At 44.3% G+C, this 20,849-nt stretch overlaps 1 protein-coding gene and 1 long non-coding RNA gene across 6 annotated transcripts in view; one reads left to right on the top strand and one right to left on the bottom strand.

Annotated features, from left to right (window-relative positions):
- Window positions 1-19,911, top strand: part of TTLL7 (tubulin tyrosine ligase like 7) — a 74,303-nt gene extending 54,392 nt beyond the window's left edge. For all 4 annotated transcript variants that reach the window (XM_081194875.1, XM_081194877.1, XM_081194876.1 and 1 more), the window contains 5 exons: window positions 672-800; window positions 3,516-3,596; window positions 8,590-8,750; window positions 10,531-10,704; window positions 19,602-19,911. In XM_081194875.1, coding sequence (XP_081051001.1) covers window positions 672-800; window positions 3,516-3,596; window positions 8,590-8,750; window positions 10,531-10,704; window positions 19,602-19,716 — 660 coding nt within the window. In that variant the 3' untranslated portion in view covers window positions 19,717-19,911. The remainder of the gene's footprint in view (window positions 1-671; window positions 801-3,515; window positions 3,597-8,589; window positions 8,751-10,530; window positions 10,705-19,601) is intronic.
- On the bottom strand, window positions 7,905-10,523 carry LOC308587333. 2 transcript variants are annotated; one of them, XR_014008318.1, is made up of 2 exons: window positions 10,343-10,523; window positions 7,905-8,106 (listed from the first exon to the last, which is right to left on the bottom strand). It is a non-coding gene; the product is annotated as an uncharacterized lncRNA (long non-coding RNA). The 2 variants fall into 2 exon arrangements; XR_014008319.1 differs by having other exon boundaries at window positions 10,367-10,523.
- Window positions 19,912-20,849: the final 938 nt, after the last annotated feature.

Genomic DNA, 20,849 nt, shown 5'->3' with positions numbered 1-20,849 from the left:
AGATTTAGTGAGTCGTTGCTGTTAGATTAAATACCGCTTCCACAGATCAGCAGAAACTGAGGTGATGATCCCAAACACACTTAGTTGGAAACACGTGTCAGTTAAATCAATTGGATTTACCTCCCAAGAAAAGTGGTTAGGGCACTGCTATAAATATTGAGGAATATATAAATGCCAGCAAAGCAGACGCTAATGTCAAAGCAATACATTCTGCATCATTTTCAGAGCCGTTTTACTGTACACACATCCTACAAAGCATGTTGTTAAGTCCAGTATTATATATTGCTTTGTTACGATCTCTTGCTTCAGCATTAGAAATCTTGCATTAATTATTAATCGTTTTATGATTATTAATCATTTTATGCACTATAATGTACTGCTCAATACAAACATGCCCTTGCCTGAAGTCTCCTCCTCCTCCTGGAATGTGTCTGTGTTTTGGTTCTTTTCCACAAAAGGCAGTGAAATCCAAGATCCATTGAATTCAGTAGCATACCCCCCCACCCCCCCGCAATCCCAACATTTTGTTTATGTATTTTGGTTTTGAATTTCCCCGCTCGGTTCTTCGAACCAGAAAATCAGCAAGAAAAGTGTTCCTCACCTCTGCTTCTCACGTGACTCTGAAATCCCACCCTGCCACACAGCCAGCTAACCCTCTTCTCTCTTGGCAGACGGAAAGACAACAGAGAGCCAAAGAGCAAGAAGAGGCCCTCACAAAGGAGACGCTGGTCATTTTCACGAGTATGAAGATCCGATACCCAGGGAAAAATAATGAAGACGCAGAATTAATACTCGAAGACGTGAGTATCGGAGAAGGGAAAATTATAAGAAACTGGGTGTTTATTTGATGACGAGGCTACAAAGGTGACACTCTTTAATGAGGGCATGTTCCCTACCCACACCCTGGGTTCCCATTCAGTAGCAGAATCCTCTGTCTCTGCACCACACTGTCTCCATAGCCATCACTGCGTATGTGTAATGTAACAGTGAAAAGCATTCACGCCGTAAACATGGTCAGAGAAACAAGGGGCTTTTATCATCCCCAAGCAAACTTTGTTCCAGCCCTTACCTATCCTGCTTGATGAGTTTTGCTGAAATCACGATTTGACGTTCGAAAGGAATTTTCTCCAGGACAATTTTTTTTGTTACAGTTTATATCCTGCCCTTTATCCAAAGACCCCCAGGGTATTAAGAACATAATTCACACAGCATAATAACAAAAACACAGCACATAGCATAAGGATACGCACAGCAAAACAATAAAATAATCCTAATAAACTTCTTCTTGGGCCACGCGGCTTGGCTTACTTGCCTGAGTCATATGGAACTCTGTAGCTTCGAAGCTAGGCACATCTCTTGTGGTGGTGGTGGGGGGGGGAAGGATCAATGGGTGGGAAAGACTTTTCTTTGCTTGAGAGGCTGCCCATCAGAGTAAACAACATTGAGCCAGATTTATTTTAGCCAATGTGGTCCTCTCCAGATAATTACTGGACTACAGCTGGATCTACACTGATTTGAAAAAAACACTTTAAAAAACCTGTATCTCTCAATGCAATTTCCCATTGACGACGGATCGCTGCTCCACAGTGCCCTCTGGTGTCACATTTTTATAACACATTTTTAACATTTGAACTGAGTGTAGGTGAGTTAGTCCTCCCCTTATCCCTGGCCACTGGCCGCACTAACTGGGCTGATAGGAGTTTGCGTCCAACAACATCAGGAGGACAAAACGTTGGCTTCCCATAGGTGGACAGATAGCCTGACCTGGTATAAAGCAGCTTCCCATGTTTCGTGGTTGGTTCTTCAAGCACCTTTGGAGATCTGGATCATGTAAGGTTTTTCCTCTTGAGATTCTGGCAGGAGAAGATCCTGACTTTGGGCCAGGGGTTAGACAATGACTCGTAGATGCACCCTCCCCTCCAAAAGCCAGTTCAACATAGTTTCCTCCATGTGGAAGCGGCAGCTGCGCCATTTCCTTAGCCGTGCCGGCTATCAAACCATGCAGGCTTGCGGCACGCACACATGCAGCTGCTTCCACACTCACAACTGACGGCCAGAACGTTTCTCTAGATGCCACCCTTAACGGCAACCGCTATGGCCGTACCCATGGGCACCCTATGTTACCCATAAGATTGTACGGAAGGCAGGGTTCGGGCAGCTGACGTGCTGGAGAAATTGCAGCGAGAGCAAACAGGATGGTACCAAGTTGATCAGATCTGCCACCCTTCCCAGACTTCTTAATACCTTTGACAAAACAGGCTCCAGGCAATTGATTTGACCTTCTGCAAAATGCCAAATGTACTCCACTGCGGTTCACTTCTTCTGATGTTGGCATCATTTTGAACGTTTAGTTCCTTTTTTTGTATATAATTTTTATTGAATTTTCCGTTTTACACTTTAAAGTACTCATTTTTACATCTTTAAAATATCTCTGGCTTCCCTTCTTCTCTTTCCATGGTTCATTTTACATATCATAAAGCCCTGCATATTTTACAAAAACTATACCATTCAGTATTCCATTATTGCATCCGTCAAAACTTATTTACACTGTTGAATTTATCTTAATGCTGCCTGCATTTTCAGCTGTACACAATTCTATCCCATAGATTCAATAAACATTTTCCAGTCTTCTCTAAAGATACATTCTTCTTGTTCCCTTATTCTATATGTTAAGTCTGCAAGCTGTGCATATTCCGTCAACTTAAGTTACCATTCATCTTTGCTTGCGACTTTGCTCGTTTTCCATTTTTCTGCTAATGAAACACGGGCCGCAGTAGTGGCATACATAAATAACCTTTTTTGACACCTGGGGGAAAATGTTTAGTTCTCAACCTTGCTAGGCTGTTCTCACCCAGTGGTTTTTTACTCCTCCTGTTGTTGTTTAGCAGCAGAAAAGATCCATAAGTGTAACGGTATTGTTTTCCTTTTCCTTTTGCTCTTCCTTCCCTTTGACCTGTAAACTGGGACATTTCAAATGATCCCTCTCCCTTCTTCACCCACCATCCATACGGCTAGTTTTTAAACCACTCCCCACCATCTTTCTCAGTTACTCTTTGCACTATCTGGTGGCACTGCTTGAAATACTACTCAGTAGAACTACAGATCCTTAACAGGCTTCTATATTGCGAAGTGCAGGGTGAGTCCTTTAAAAGAGGCTCCATGGATACAGAATACATATGTTCCACGGGGCCTCTTTTAAAAGACTAACCCTGTATTTTTAATATACATTAAAAAACCCCACCTTGCAGTCCACAAATGTGTGCTACAAAGCAACAGTTTTAAAAGTGGGACGCATGAGGAGGTACGCAGTTTGGCCCTAACCGTATGGGCTTATTTTCAGACTATTTTCACATGTGCATGGCTGTAACTTCCCTTGCTTTATGGTGGCTGGCATTTGTCCCCATTAGAGCAGTTGCACCGCCGGAGAAACATCTCATTGTACCTATGGCAGTAGTTTGATTTCAGAAATAACATCATTCTAATTGATATATATATATTTTTTGTCTTTTATACAGATTATGGATAATTGGAAATTCCATAAATCAAAAGTGGCTTCATATTGGTTAATTAAACTAGACTCTGCAAAACAGAGAAAGGTGAGTGGTGCATACTCCTCTCACTGTGTGTTAGCCATTAGAAATAACACTTTTAATGAATTCTTAACTGCACTAGTCATTTATCTGGTAATGTCTTATCTCAGTTGAACTTTTAAAAATTTGGTATTCTTGAAGGTCAGTAAGAAGCAGTAAGTATTATGCCCATTTTAAAAGGTCATTTAGGTTGCCAAATCCATAGGTCAGTTCAGATGTAGCAAGGAACCACGGTGCCTTACTAGAAGAATGATCCGCAATAAGTATCCCGTTCACAGGTCTTTCCCTTTCCTTCCTCTGACACACCTACAACGAGGAGACTGTTTTTATGATTTTGAACAAAATCATATTTCTACAACACTGTTCCCTGTGGCACCTGAACTCTGGAAACTGTGGTTTGCTTCAGCTCTAGCTGGTGAGCAAATTAGATCCTGAAACCACTGTGTAATCTTGACTTGTTCTTATTAACAAGAGTTTAAACAAACCACGGTTTATAGTAATGGAAGCCAAAAGTAGTTCTCTGGTCCAAGGAACTGGAGTGTCACCATCAGCAGGGGTTTTTTGGGGGGGGCTCAGTCTGGATGGCTCAGTTGGTTAGATAGTGGTGCTGATAACACCAAGCTTGCAGGTTCGATCCCCATATGGGAGGGCTGCATATTCCTGCATTGCAGGGGGTTGGACTAGATGACCCTTGGGGTCCCTTCCAACTCTACAATTTTATAAACTACTAGGTTAGAAGTATTTCACTGATTGCACTGATTCCTGTGCAGTCTGTAGTTCTGCTTCCTCTTGCATAGCTCTTTAGAACTGCACTTTCAACCATCCAGTTTTCTCCAGTGCAAGGCTGTTCTTAAAAGCACTGTAGACTGTGTTTTCTGTGTAGGATGAATACACACACACACACACACACACACACACACACACACACACACCCAAACAGTAAGTGTATCTGCTTTCTTCCACTGACAAGTATAAGTGGTACCCCAGGCACACAGTCTGGGTCAAGATGATATACTAGGTCATTACGAAGAAAAATGGCACTTCTGCAAATGGCGGATGTCTTTGTTCAGCTTGCAAAGACATGCCTGATGACTCAGGGGGCTAATATTACCTGAAGCGCTGATGAGCTCTCGACGTCTTTTGGCAGCAGTGCCTTGCCGTAGGCTTCTCCGTGTGTTTAATCCTAACCTCTTTGAGCAATCAGAGTCATTTTTAAGGATGCAGTTAAACAGATTGCTTAAGGTTTCGCATTGACCTTGAGGCCCAAGGTTTTCCGAGCGTGACGCAAAAGTACAGAAGCTCGGCCTCTCCATATGCCAGCATTTGGGAAGGGAACTGATAGGGAGAAGGGCAGGCGACAGTAACAAATATAGTCAAAGGCTTTTTTTTAAAGATTTCAATTAAGGGGTGTGGCTAGTAGTGGCATAGCATATAAAATGGAGGCAGACACTCTGGCTGCAGAGTGACCTGGCAGATACACTAAATGGTCCTTCACCTGCTGGTTTATGTGTTAGGGGTAAGGTGGAGCTGAATGACTAATATGCACATATCATCGAGGAGAATATGCACATTGTTTGTCCATGGACAGGTCATTATGCACATTTCCTGATTCAACGCATGCATTCTCCAGCAGGCTTTTGCACATCTTCTGGGCAACGCGGATAATCTGAGAATGTGCCTGTGCGCATTTTCCCAAGGATGCAATGCTGGAGACGATGTATTATTGCCCAGAAGATGTACAAAGGTGCAGTACATTGGAAAGTATTAATAGTTGGACAAATGGCGGCATGACTTGAGCAGGTCACCTTAGCAAGAAAACTATGTGCAGGTTTTATCTTGCAAGCTTGGGTAGTTAGGCGAGAGTTTTCTCCTGGGTCCTTGCGCACAGGAGGTACATGTGATCGTTGTGGGAGCGGATCTCAGGACTTTCGTATCCCTTCCACTCACAAGCAGAGCTGTTAATATCAGCCACAGTTTAGTCCTGTAAAAATGGCTGTGCAAAGCAGGCCTCGCAATCTGCCTGCCATAAAAAAATAGAGATGGATCAAAAGGGCAAGGCTTCCTTGTGTAGGCGCTTAAATGTGGAGAGATTGTTCTCATGAAGGTTCTGCTTGAGCCGGGTTCACAGTGCGGTCTGCCTTGGGGGTTTTGTATTCCGATTTCGGCACCTTTCATCTTGACTGTAATCTGCAATTTGCAGGGAAGTAACAAAAAATAAATAAATAAGGACTACTTCTTTCTTTTTCTTTTATAAATGACATCATATTGTAGTTATAAAGCACATATGCGTGCTGTTCTACAATCTTTCATGTTTCGGGGGCAAAATATCCTTTCTTTTCGCAGAGGGTGGAGATCACAATAGAAAACACAATTGCAAAAATTGTGCAGTGGCCTTTCCCCTTGTGAATCTTAATTCCTATACATTGTATATAAACTTACCTGTGGATGTTCAGGCTTCTGTGCATCCTGACATCCGTCTATATTGGTCTATTTAAGAAGTGCTAATTTACCTTCCCCACCCTGCCAGCTTCCCTCCCCCTGCTTTTTTGGCTGAATGCCTTCCTAAATAAGTTCCTCTTGAAATCAGAATCTTTAGTTAAATTCATATGCAATTAGCCTTAGAGGCACAGAACGGTCCCTGCAATCATCTTATGCTTATGGTTTCACATTTTGATGTTGAGTGGAAGCTGTTGGTCCAGCGTTTAGCCTATGAACCTCTAACCCTCATTTACAGAAGATTGGAATTGATAAGTTAATTGTGCCAAGAACTGAGTCAGTGACTTGTAGTCAACACACTGAAATGAATTGAAATGAGGAAGCTAGTGTCCTAAGGCAAAGTGAGTTGATTTCATGTGAAGGGAGTTTCAATTTATCTTCCCAAGCTCTGCATGTATCCCCGGGGTAGATTCCTGTGGCAAAAGTTCACACGCCCGTTTAAAGCCCCTTGCTATGCCACTCACAGAACAATCCCATAGATGTTTACTCAGAAGTAAGTCCCACTGAGTTCTTTAGTGCTTGTTCCCAAGTAAGCGGGTTTGGCATTGCAACCTTAGTCCAAGAAACCAGCCCTATGGCCCACAGTTACATTATTAGCTGGGTTGTGAAAAAGAGGTAGAACTATGCTGAATGGCAGAAAAGATTGGATTGAGCTTGGTGACTGTGTGGTACATGTTGAAACACACACAAAAAGTGGAAAAGCAAATTAGAGTTTATGCGAGAACCTAGCAGCTCTTTTCTCCCCGGCTTCTCTTATAAGCCAAACACAGTGGTAAGAAATTCCCAGTTCAGTTTGTTTGTTTTTTAAAAAATAGCGTACAGTGGTACCTCGGGTTACATACGCTTCAGGCCCTGCCAGACATCTTTAAAAACACACAACACCCATTATTGTGCATTCAGCATGGTACAGTGGTACCTCGGGTTACATACGCTTCAGGTTACATACACTTCAGGTTACAGACACTGCTAACCCAGAAATAGTGCTTCAGGTTAAGAACTTTGTTTCAGGATGAGAACAGAAATCGTGCTCTGGCGGCGCGGCGGCAGCAGGAGGCCCCATTAGCTAAAGTGGTGCTTCAGGTTAAGAACAGTTTCAGGTTAAGAACGGACATCCGGAACAAATTAAGTACTTAACCCGAGGTACCACGGTATAGGGTTTGGCTACGTTAGACCATCGTTTCCTTCTGTTAAACTGGATGTGGGCACTATTTTAGATGGAAAGACAGCACTGAAACTTTGAAAACAAGCACTGTAGTGCTAGTCTGTAAAATGCAATTAAGGGTAGGTGAAGAAGAGGAGTGGTTCTAGTCTGTAAAATGCAATTAAGGGTAGGTGAAGAAGAGGAGTGGTTCTCCCAGAGGGGCGAGCCACAGCAATAGATTCCTGACAGCAGCATCGTCTGCCACCTACCAGGAGAAAATGGGGTTAGGTAGGGGCTGTGCGAATGCCTTGGCTGGTCCTCGCAGTGGTGCATTCATTCAAGCAGCCCTGACGTCTCCCCTCCCTCTCGCCCCTCCCTCTCCCTCCTCTTACTAGTAAGCAACAGTGCTGCTGTTGTTTGGGGGCTATTGCTGTGGTTCTGTCCCACCAGGAGACCTCCTCCCGGTACTCGAGTAACCGAAAACAGGAACCAGAAGTATATATTTTCGCAACGGGGCGAGCCCTTTTTTTACCTGTGCTTAAACTGCCGGCAATATAATGATCAGCAAATGAAATGCTAATTAATTGCTTGGTTATTTCGTTCCTTCCTCTGTGTGTCAAGCACAGGCTGTTTGCCTTTTTTAAAAACAACAACAACAAAGTGCAGCACAAAATTAATTCAACTGAACGTTCATTCCTTGCTTTATTTAAAAACAAAGAACGCCTGCAAATGCAGCCAACATTTCAGGTTTTGTAAAAGTTGAAAACCTGCTCTGGAGACGGAGGGGAATTGGCCTCATGACATTGCAGGCTTCTCAGTGCTGGGTTTAGCTGCTTTAGGCTGAAAAAGAGGAAGAATGGGGTTCCTTTGAAGTCGATCCTTTAAGAAAAAACCCAAACACATCTCAGCAAAACATGGTAAATGGGCTCACCACTCAAATTATGTAAGTCTGGAAGCACCCCTGTGGGAGTGATTAGTTGTGATTAGCAGAAAGTTTTGATACACAATTCAGAGAAATCAAAGTGTACGCAGTTTGTCGAAACCTGTTCATCCTCCTTATGAATATCCCTTTCCTATCCACAAAAAGTACTTTTGTTATTCTCTTCGCAAATGGGTGAGATAAAATGTTCTTCACACGCCTAATCAAATTTTGATCTGATCTCATTTGTTTCGATTGCAGGCACTTGCCATAACCATGTGTCAAATTTTAAAACCTAGCCTTTCATCGTCGTCTTTTTGTCATTGGTATTTTAAGTATTTATTCCTAGAGGCTTGCTGGCACAACATTGGTCTTTGAGTTTTTGTTTTTGAAGTATTCCTTAATTTATTTATTTATCTGCTTACTATAATTCTTTTTTCCAGGTTTTAGATATTGTGAAAGCGAGCACCCGCTCAGTTCTGCAGCGTGTCTGGGGAGTTTCAGATGTTGAATGTTTACATTTGTACCGACTCCTTAATCGTGTGTTTAATCGCCTGCTATGGAGCCATGGTCAAGGTCTGTGGAACTGTTTCTGCAATTCAGGGTAAGAAGCAATATATTACCTTGTAACTGTCATGGCTTTCCTTAACTTAAAAGCACCATTCTTTTTGTCTTGTCTCTGCTGCGGGTTTATTATTATTATTATTATTTTCTCATAGTGAGTTCCTTACTAAATCTTAACTGTTCTCAGAATTTTCTTCCGGTCCTAGAATGGTGATGGTTTAGAATTTTGATAAGGATGGATAAGACCTCCTTGGACTCCTCAGCAGCTGTGTCCTGTTCAATGTAATGGTCTGAGCTGAGACCGCACAGATTAGGGTGTTTTACTGCTTGGCTGCCTTAACTTTTGCAGCTAGAATCCCTGCTGCTCTGTCCCTATGGCAGGCAAAGTGGATGTTGGCTTGGGCAAGAGAGGCATGTGTATGTGTGGCTGGACGGGAAAGAAGTGTGGCAGCTCCAGGGCCTGGCATATTTATTTCCCCTCCCTTCTTAGGGATGTGTTGAGGGAATATGCAGGATCCAAATCTTCCTTCAATCCACTTTTGAGTTGCTTCTCCCCACCCCACCCCACCCCCAGCCATTAGAGCACCAGTGGCGAAGAAAAGGCAACTGTGGAGTACATTATCTTTTGGGAGAGACCGGCCGTGAAACCCTAAGCATGTTTGCACAAATACTCTCTCTGGTAAACATCAGTTCATGCACATATTTATTAAACAGCGCTTAAAAAATGGAGTCCCAGCTTCAGGATCTGTCCTTCCAGTAAGTACTCAGGACTGATTACCTATCCATTCTTAAGGAAATCAGCCCTGAGTGCTCACTGGAAGGACAGATCCTGAAGCTGAGGCTCCAGTACTTTGGCCACCTCATGAGAAGAGCAGACTCTCTGGAAAAGACCCTGATGTTGGGAAAGATTGAGGGCACAAGGAGAAGGGGACGACAGAGGACGAGATGGTTGGGTGGTGTTCTCGAAGCCACAAACATGAGTCTGACCAAACTGTGGGAGGCAGTGGAAGACAGGAGTGCCTGGCGTGCTCTGGTCCATGGGGTCACAAAGAGTCGGACACGACTAAACGACTAAACAACAATGCCAAAATAGGCTTCCAAGCAGCCAGAATTGGGATCTATTGGTCCACGTATCAGACCAATATATTGGGAAATCCACTGGTAAGAATAGAAGGGCAAGCTTTGTGACTTCGATGAGCAAAAACTGGGCCATCCACTCTTATGTCTGGCATGTACCAACCAAAGCTTATCCAGTTGGATGCTTCTCCTGAGGATCCAACTCAGCAGCAAGGATCCTTTACAGACACATCACATTTAGGGTTGTTGTTGTTTTTTTATTCCAGTAAAACATTGCTTTTGTTATTCCCTTTATAAGCTAATATAATGGCTGTCCAACATGAAGGTCTATATTCCAGTCATGCTTTTGTTCAGCAACTGTTATGATGCTCCGTCGGAGACTTCAGGTGGTTGCACAAACCTTTGATCTGCGCCCTCATTTTATGAAAGCGACGTTGATGTGGTGTATCTTCTGCTGACACTAAAGGGTTCTGCCATTGAAGCTTCGAGACACTCGCCGAACGACTGGCTTGTGGGCTTCTCCCTCCCCCCCCCGAAAGCCGAAGGTTAACCTACTCATCTGTGTTTTATATTTCCTACCGTCTGCTGGTGAAATAGGGTAGGCTCTTTACTGTAAACGGGCAAGGTCGTGCATTATTCCTCTTCCTTCTTCCATGGCTAAATCTCTCCTGTAGAGCAGGAAAGCTTTTAGATTGCCATTTGTGACAGAAAACATGAGGTCATGTCTGTTTCCATGCCAACAGGAGCTCCTGGGAGACGATATTCAGTAGAAGCACAGAAGCGGTGACTGACGATCAGATCCAGTGTTGCCAACGAATAGTAGATCTTTGTAAACAGTGCCTGCTAGTGGTTTACAAATACTCTGCCGATTCCAGAGGGTCCCTCACTGGCGTTTACCCAGACTGGGATGACACAAGGTATGCACACCTCCTTTATTTTGGCTTCGTATAATCTAACATTCATTGCAATGCAGGGTGGCAAGGATTTGATTAGGTTGCTCTATGTATTTTAATTTTTTTTTCCAATCTCAGGTTGGAAAGCACACAAATAACACATCAACAGATGTTTCAGCCTAGCAGTTGTTTACAGGGCATACTTTTGGGGTTTCCCGAACTTGGGTCTCTGGCTGTTTTTTGGACTACAATTCCCATCTTCCCTGACCACTGGCCCTGCTAGCTAGGGGTGATGGGAGTTGTAGTCCATAAACAGCTGGAGACCCAAGTTTGGGAAACCCTGCTTTAGCGTACGGCAATCCACTGCAAGGGAGCTTGCTCATTTCTTCCCTCACGAAAACAGACTGTGGAACAACAGGCCCATATAAATGGGGTGAGGGATATGCGGCCCTCCCTCAGATGTTGGATTTCTGACTTCCATCACACCCAGCCAGTGGTCAGGGAGGATGGGGCCTGAAGTCTATAGAGGGCCACAGGTTCCCCACCCCTGATTTTAAATGAATATGTTCTTCTGCACACTCAACAAATCAGCCCTGAAGTGATGGCTTAGAAGCACTGTCTTGCCTGGTCGGAAAGGACCATGAGTCCCAGAGAGCCATTCTAGAACTGCCAGGAACAAGTGTGGGATTCTGCCAGTCTCCTGTCTAGACTTTCTCATAAGTCATGGAGTGCTTCCACCACATGAGGGAGCCTTTCGATGCAAAACCACTCCAGGCTATGTGAAGTGTGAGTTTGTTTTTCTTTAGCTGGTGCTTCATTTGTGTGTGAGATTGAGGGCCCTGCCAGACATCTTTAAAAAACACACAACACCCATTATTGTGCATTCAGCATGGTACAGTGGTACCTCGGGTTACATACGCTTCAGGTTACATACGCTTCAGGTTACAGACACTGCCAACCCAGAAATAGTGCTTCAGGTTAAGAACTTTGCTTCAGGATAAGAACAGAAATCGTGCTCCGGCGGCGCGGCAGCAGCAAGAGGCCCCATTAGCTAAAGTGGTGCTTCAGGTTAAGAACGGACCTCCGGAACGAATTAAGTACTTAACCCGAGGTACCACTGTATTCATGAAGGTGTCGGGTTTGCGCCTGGTGTCCTACTGCTTTGTTTCCACTTGGTGCCTGTCCCTTAGCTTCCTGACGAAACCCTGTAACTTGTGGTTCTTTTGGATGCGGCCTAAGTTTAAAGCCGGCAGAATATGCAAAGCAGGGATAAAGTAGCAACATCATGCTTTTCAAAATGACCATGCCATATCACACGTTGGCTTTAAAATAATAATAATTCCCCAAACAAACTGAGGAGGAGAGGAAGAGCAGCTCCACTAGAAATTCACAGAAAACCCTAGCTTAAAAAGAAACACTCTTATTTGTCTTAGGAAAGATAACAGGGATGAGCACTGGTCTCTTGGGATCAGAATTCCACCATCTTATAGATGACCTACAAGAGCTGTATGCAACAGCCTTGTAGCTCCTCTTGCACAACAGACTTCCATGAATGCAACACAGCTTCCTCTTCCGTCCTTTTCAGCTCCCCAAATGCCCTCAAAATAGGCTCCAGAGTGCTGAGGGACCCCCTGTTGCATGGTGGTTGTTTTTTGAGGGGGTACAGGAGGAGAGGAAATGGAATTCCTGTTTCTCTAAACCTGCTTATCTTGTGATAAGACCCAAAGCATTTTGAGACCTGCTCATTGGATTCCTCTCCTTAACTTCCTATCTGCAAAATGGCCCCCCACCCTTAAATACTCAGAAATTTTAGTGTTATATGTCCCTTTTCCATTTCTTCCTGGCAGTTAACCAAGCATGCATTTAGTCGCCAGCATTTCCATTGGAAATGAGTTTTAATCGTCGCTTGTCAATTCTCGGATCTCAAGACTGGATTCTAGCATGGCTGCTTCTGCTCTTATTGAAGGGAAAACAGATAGTTTTCTAGGTGCATTCGCCAAACTGCTTTTCAAGTGGGCATAGGAAAGTATGTGTCTACTTTCTCTTCCCACCTCCTTTTTTTCCATGCACAACAAAACTACACAAAAAGACAAATTTAGGTCTCACAGATCGTAAACTTGAAATGGCCAAAATCAGATTTGGGTGTAGAAGTGCGTGTCTCATGGACGAATGAGCATTTGGGAAATGGGCTGTCATTTTTTGATGCTAGGCATTTTTTTGCATAAGAAGGTCTTGACATCGTCAGTGAAAAGAGAGTGTTCGATTGCTGGTTGTTGAAAGAGACAGGATTAGGCTATATGGCTCAGTGGTTTGTCTCTGAATAAGGTACCTTCTTTTTGTTCATCTAAGGCAAGCCTGGCCAAACTTGGCCCTTCAGATGTTTTGGAACTACAACTCCCATCATCCCTAGCTAACAGGGATGGTCAGGGATTGTGGGAATTGTAGTCCCAAAACATTTGCAGGGCCAAGTTTGGCCATGCCTGATCTAAGGGTTTCGAAATGCAGGGTTCTCCACATGTAATTCAGGAAGGTTTTTTTGTTTTGTTTTTGCTGAACTTCATACTGCTCTACCACTCTGCATAAGTTTGACTCCAGTTTAATTTCTATCCAGCTATCTGTGTTGGTGCAAATGACACATCTGTGTGCAGGCACAGGGTGAACGTTCTTCTCTGTCCTTGAGTGGCCTCCCCTAAAACTGGTTTGAGGTTTTATTACAGTCTAAGCGGTATATAAATCTTGTGGAAAAAATGGCAGAGAAAACATTACTGCAGTGCCTGAAGAGCTGGCTTTTAAAAATGGCACAGGCTCCCTCCTGCACCGAGTTACGCTTTGCACTGTCGTATTAATCCATTTCTGTTATTTCAGCTCATTTATTCTGCACGACATCTCCATTCTTGTCCTTATTTATGCATCTTGATCCCTCTCTTCAAAGATGCTTCCTAACTTGGTCCTCTTTGTGGATTACATGAGCCACCCTTGGCCTACAAGGACTAACGAAAATCTTTAATGGAGCAGAGTTTAGGCTTGCTCCTGAGGAACTCCCCTTTGTCTTTCTTATGCCAAGTGTGGCGCCTTTTTTCATTTTTATTTTTAGAACCCTTTTTCTCCAACCCGTTCAGTTCAGCTGAGGGCCATGTTACAAGACACTGCACATAAAGTCAGGAGGCAGTTGTAACCACAGCTGCCTGTAGGGATGCCTATAATATAGTGTGCATTTGATGAGTGTACACTTTCAGGTGTAAATGCTTTAAATCTGTTCCAGGGTTTCCCCAACCCTCTGAAGCTGATGAGGGGAAGCGCAGAGTGTGCGCGGGTGGGGTGGGGGGTGGGGGTGAGACAAGGGAAGGAAAGTTTTGTTGCACAAGCATAAATCCTTGAGCTGACCGGACATGTTAGTTGGATACCACCCATTATCTGTGGTGGCTCTTAAGTGAGCTGTTTTTGAGCATGGGTGGAGTGAATCAACATGGAGCTATAAAAGTGCTTCTGCTTTGAAGGGAATATCAGCCTTTTGACATCTGGAACGCTGGTTAACCAGTGGTTGCGACCTAAAGGCATTAACATGGAGTGTTATGGCTTATGCTGCTTAATGCCTTTGCCCAGGCTATTTGGGAGCATTCAGGGCAGCAATTTTAATTCCTGTAGGTAACCGATACCTGCAATTCCTACAGATTGCATCTATTTGCAGAGTTATAAATCCAAAAACCTTCTTAAGGCTGAGCTGGCTGCTTTAGCATTATTCGAGACAATAGGTGTCAGACCTGTTCCTCGGGTATCTGAAGTTTGCTTGCTGTTTTATCGTGTAATTCTTTCCACCAGTGTGGAAGTAAATTAATTCCAGCTGGAAAAAAGAGAGAGAAGTATTTGGTAGGGCAGAGAGAACTCTGCTGCAGCAAAACAAAACATGTGTGGTATTAATATGCTATCACAGTAGAGAAGTAATCTAATTTTGATCAGCTGTGACCAAAGATTGTTCTTGCTTTTCATCATTAATGTAAAAAGGAATTATTTTAATGGAAATTATGTGCTCGGATCAAACAGATCAGCCTTACGCACTGTAGCTAACCGTCATCTATTCGCAAAAAGCATGAAGATACCTCTTGTATTGAACTCCGCCTGCTGAAATCCCACAGAGAGGGTTGTTTCATTTGTAAGGACAGTGTGATTTCTTAAAAACACCCTCCCTTTTATTTTTCAACTTTTTACAGAGCTCCCCCCACTCACACACACACTTTGGTGTAACTCAGAATTCCTCCCTAACCTAGTGACATTAGAAAGAATACAGTCTTTCCATTGGCTATTTAATGGTCTTTGAATGCACCCTGAGGCAGTAACGCTGCCATTTTACACACTTTGTTGGATTTGGTCTTGTAGGAAGGAAACCCTGAACATTCACAATGTCCCACTAGAACGGGGTCTTTGTTTGCATTAAATTCGCGAGAGGCCTTGGGAAGCAATGGCTTGACTTCATCATACAGTCTCATGGCGCTGCCCAGTAATTTTGTAGGATTAATCATCGCGACTGTTTCAGAGTGTGCTCAGTATTCATTCATCAATAGGGCTCCCATTCCATGATGTAACCCTTTTCTAACAGTGGGCTCTATTTATGTGCGGTCGTGGCAATCAATTCTAGCATAATGCATTGCTCGTCACGCAGCTTCCACTTAGTGTAGGTGTTATTTTTATGTACTTTTGGCGCATTTATCTAATAACTGCCCGTAATTATAGTACATCCGTAATGGGAAATAGATTAAAGGGTGATCATTAGACAATGCGTGATAAATTATTGTTTGTATGATTTTATTCCAGTTCCCCTTCTGCTTATTGCCTGCTTTTTAAGCAAATAAATCAGAGTAGTCATTGATGAATGGCAAATTAGCAATTTGCTAAAATCATGATAATGAGGTGGTGGTTATGTCACAACTTCATTAAATAACAGTCCGGTTTAGTCTAATGTACCTAAATGTGTTAATGGCGTTTCTGGCTTGTAGGGCTTTGTGCGGGCATTTGTTTATTTTCGTAACGGGAACCGCTTGATCCTTAGTTCTTTGCCCTCGCTCGACCTGATCCTGTTGCTGCTGCAGCAAGATAAAGGGAGGCAGAAGCCCGGTTGCCCCTTTATATAAAAATAGAGAAGAGAGTTAAGCATTCCATTGTGTGACAAAACTGGAGGAATGGTTCTTGAATTGGAAGAGGGATGGATGGATGATCAATATAGATATGGCTGATGTGGCAGAGGGTGGCTGTTTTTTAAACTTCAGAAAGCAGTACAAAAATTGTGCAGGCATTTGGTACAGATAGAAGTCTTGTGTCTCTTGTCCTGAGAGATGCTGGACACTACACAAGGACAGCCACACTGCGTGCAGTAGCTGGGGTTAAAGATGGTCTTTTCGCAGAAACCACAATTTGTGGTTTGAGCGCAGGGGTGGAAAGGTGAATTCCATGTGAGTGATATGTGACCTGGAGGGGAGTATATTTTCAGCATTCCCTGTTAAAAAAAAAGGGGGGGGAAGTTGTAAGTGCCGGGTGGATTCCTAGAAGCTGCTCGTGTCTTCGAGGTGTTGAAACTGGCCAGTGTGATTAGCATTTCCCAAGTGCAGAAGGGTCCAGAGGAAGCCTTTTCAAGCGGGCAGCGCTCATGGCACGGGCACCAACATTCTCAAACTGCTAGGAATGCATCTTTGAAATACCTGGTGAGACTGGCTCTTGCTGTGGAGTACAGGCATCACCCCACTTCTGGGCCCCCACGTGCCTAAGTGAAATCGCGAAAGGTGGGGAGCACCCTCTAAACATCCTCTCTGTCGCTCTCTCTTCAATCTATACCCAAAAGACTGTATCCAAAAATATCCACAACTAGATAGCCTCTGGTTTCTTTGGGGCTTCCTCCCCCTTCACTGACATCCTCTTCAGGCTCTGGGGAGGGTCTCCTTATGAGGCACAAAGACTCTCCAGGTCTCTTTCCCCATTTCCAGGTTTGGATTGAATTATTTAATCATTTCCTGGTTCCGTGCATATACGAGGTTGCATGCGCGTCTATCACACTTAAGTGTGGAGGATGCCCCCAGATCAGTGTTTCCCAACCTTTTTTGGGCAAAGGCACACTTGTTTCATGAAAAAAATCTCGAGGCACACCACCATGCCAGATGGGGAAAGGTCACTTTTTACTTATGTAAAAAAAAAATAAAAACATAGTAACAGCATAGAAGGTAATGGTTAGGCTAGCATCCCTCTTCCAAATATGCTAGGTTTTTATTTGCAGGGACTGTTCTACATGGGAAAGCATTCAGCACTGTCATTCTCCCATCTGCCATCTGAATTGGTACTATTCTGGGTCAACTTACTCTGCTGCATGTGTAGATGAAAATGGCACCAAGTGTGGGGGAGGGGGCAGAACAGGTTTCAGATACAGGATATTAAGCATACACGTACTTCAGATTGAACTGGTTGCTTGCTTTGCAAGTTTTCATTTCCCAAATGACTGCCTTGGCAAGGGCAATACCTACCAGGCTCAACGCCGGTCTCGCGCTGCCGCTTCCCGCGCTCTCAAGGACCCGGGAGGAGGAAGGCGTGAAGGGAATCCCGAAGGCGCGAAAACCTCGCGCATGCACAGGCCTTCCGCCTGCGACAGCCCAGTAGGCCGGCCAAAGCGAGCGGCGATGGGATGTGGGAGGGAGCTCGCCGCCCCGCGTGTGCCTATGTGGGGCACGTTACAGCCCCGTGACGTCAGCGCCACGCAGGCAGCCAGGCAGGCAGACGGCGAGAGCCCCGCGCTGGGCGGCCTCTCCTCGCCGCCCCGCCTCTCGCCGCCCGCCTCGCCCGCCTCCCTCCCACGGCACACCAGGCAACGTCTCGCGGCACACTAGTGTGCCGCGGAACACCGGTTGGGAAACACTGCCCTAGATGACAGGTGTGGAATGACTTGGTTCTGCAGGCAACAAATACATTGCACTACGATGTTGTTGTTTTAAAAAATCTCCCCTTCAATCTCAGCTCATCAATGTCCCATCTCCCACCTTCCCTTCTCCAGAGTGATTAACACTTTGAAGCCTTCACCCGTCTCCCAAATTTCTTGACTTATCTCCACTCAGATTTTCTTCTCCATCCTCCTCGACTGATAAAAGACCTACCTGTTGGGCATGTGGTGGTACATCCCTTTTGGGATTGTATAACTTCAAAGCAGGTGGGAGGAATGCCCACTTGAATGCTCAGCCATATTTGAAATTCCTTATACTTAGGAAATTAGCATAGCAGGGAGAAATTTAACAGCTGAATTCTATATATGTCTTTCCAGAAGTTAGCCTCATTGACTTATTCCCCAATAAGCGGGTATAGGATTGCAGCAGAAGTAAACATCCTTCTAGTCCTCTGTGTTGAGGGAGGTTTGTGAAACGTAAAAAAATCCTCCCCTCTTTCCCCAGATTGGTATAATAGTTTTTAGGTATAATAGTTATTTATAATAGTTACATACACATTGCCCTGTGTTGCTATGTCGGCATGGAGACAAAATTTAATTGAATGCAAGTTAGATCAACAATGTTCATAACCTTGCAATTGCAAATCATAAAAAATTGGCCAGGACTTCTTTGAGTTTCAAATGCCCAGTTTTTCAAATGTAAAGCAAACTTTACATTAAAATGAATGCAATAATAATAATAAAAATCCAGCAGCCCAAACATTTCACGCCAGTCCCTTTATCCCCCGTTGACTAACTGGCCTGCTTCACTTCCCCAAGACCAAAGAAATACAGCTGTTAAATGTAAGTGTATAGTTATATCAGCCTTCCCCAGCCTCCAAATTTTATTAGACTCCAGTTCCCATCATCTTTCATCGTTGGATGGGGCTGATGGGAATTGTAGTCCAAAGGTTTTGGAGGGCCACCACATTATATGAACATATGTGCTACTCTGGCATGCAAACGCCTCTTGGAGGAGTGTTTTGCACGAGGCAAAACTTGTTTCAGTTTCTTATGTTTGGGGATATTTTGGTCCATTGTTTCAAATGCAGCCAGTGGGGCAGAGCAGAGAGTAGTGGCAAGAGTAACCTGTGACACCCCCCCCCCAGTTGCTGTTGGACTCCAACTGCTTTAAGCCCCAGCCACAACGGGCAATGATTAGGGAGTTGTACTCCTGCAACATCTGGAAGCTGAGAGGTTCCCCACCCTAGAGTTGAACATTACTGACCAACATACGCATATCCTGCAAGAAAACCCTCCCCAAAGAGATGAATCTCCTAAATGGGCAGGCATACCTCTCACAGATAGGGATTTATTACCGATCAGCTCCTCAATAAGACATGTCTGTTTGGGGCAGAAGAAGCATCCTGATCCTGCATGTGGTGTCCTGGCGATATCTACAAGACCGTAGATCAGCTTTTCTCAACCTGTGGGTCCCCAGATGTTGTTGAACTACAACTCCCATCACCCCAAGCTGGCAAGGCCAGAGCTCAGGGATGATGGGAGTTATAGTCCAACATCATCTGGGGACCCCCAGGTTGAGAACCGCTGCTGTAGATGGAGTACCACTTCACAGTTGAAGACAAGGTGCTCATGTTGCAGAGGCTTCCAAATCAGGGTCACACTAGGGTGGGAAACAAGAAATCAACTTCTGTGTTTTGTTTTGGTTTTTTTTAAAAATAGGTGGTTGGATTCTACCTAGCGTGTGCCCACCACACCTCTTCATCTCCACGTGCTTGGATGTGGTAGCGTTCTGCCCTTAGATGTGCCTAAAAATCACAGTGCCAGTAACTTAACACCTTTATTTTAGCCAGCCAATAAATGAAGGTATTATTTTACCGATGCTGCAGGGGTTCTTATAAGGAACCAGTACACATCCCTCTACTAGGTTGTGCCCTTGTTCAGCGATTTCATGTTACTGAAATGAATATATTTGTGGAATTCTCATGCTTTCCTTCCTTTCTTTCAGGTACTCACTGCCAGGGCCTTTGCAGTTCATCATGAAACCCTCCACCGGTTTTGGATGTAGCTCATCTGGAATGACTCGCTCCGTTTTGTTTACACCTAGATACGACCACTCATGAAGCGAAAGGGAATGTTGTTATATATAATGGGCAATTTATTTTATTTTTTTCTTCTCAATTTCAAATGTGCGATGGAACTGAACCCAGGCACTGTTATATATTTATTACAGTATATAAAAATGTAGCGCAAAAACCTGCTGTAAACACCTAACCTTTCTGGAAATGTAATAAACCTTCTCAAAATGTTTACAGAGAGATACGGATGCCCAGATCTTGGTAGGTTTCTTAGCAATTCCTTCCCTACTGTGGAGTCACTATAGGGACGCAATCCTATACGAAAGATCCACCGGCTTAAGGAGCTTTAGGATCTGGAAGACGTCCCCAAATGCTGGTGGAACGCCAAATACACCCTTGGCCAGGCGGATACACCAGCCGAACTCCCCTCATATGTTGGCAGAACTGATGGAGTAATTTCACTGGCGAAGAAGATGTGGCCAGGGCATGGGCAGCTCAGGGGGGGGGGCGAGCACACTTAGCATTATATCATATACTCCTTTAATCCACTGCCACACTCCTTTCGACAGTGCAACACACGTCAGCCACAGACTCAGCAGAGGGAGTTTTTCTCTCACTGGCTTTAATGGAAGGCGGACAATGGAAAACTATCTGCTCCCATATCGAGAACCATGGCAAAGTATAGCAAGGGGAGCCAATGCGTTACCTTCCAGATTGATGTTGGACTCCCATTTCCTAGAAGTCCCAGCCAGTACAGCCCAAAATGGTCAAAGGATGCTGAGGGTTGTTGACGACAACACCTGTATTACTTTGGAGTGGAATGCTCAGCAGACGTTGAGCTGAATTCGGAATCCCTGTGAGAGGAGCACATTCTACCCTGCATACAGTCACAGAGAGACTCTGGGTCTAGGAGCATAGGAAAGCTAATGTTTATTTTAGGGGATTCATGTTGGTAGGAAAGCTCTAACTAAGGTGGAGATGCACTGAGCCAACAGGAAAGCGAGAGAGAGAGCTCCAAGTACACCTGCTCTAAGAGGAGGCATGGAGACAAAGGAGGAAGGTAGGATGTGATATCAGCAAACCTAAGATTATCTGCCTAACACTGAAGGAAGATTAACCCGTCAGCACAAGGTGGACAGTCTAGGAAGCTTTCCTCTCTATCTACCCTTTCTCATGTA

This window comes from Podarcis bocagei (genome assembly GCF_964188305.1).
Source record: "Podarcis bocagei genome assembly, chromosome: 5".
Lineage (NCBI taxonomy): Eukaryota > Metazoa > Chordata > Lepidosauria > Squamata > Lacertidae > Podarcis > Podarcis bocagei.
This window is presented reverse-complemented; position numbering and strand designations above follow the sequence as displayed.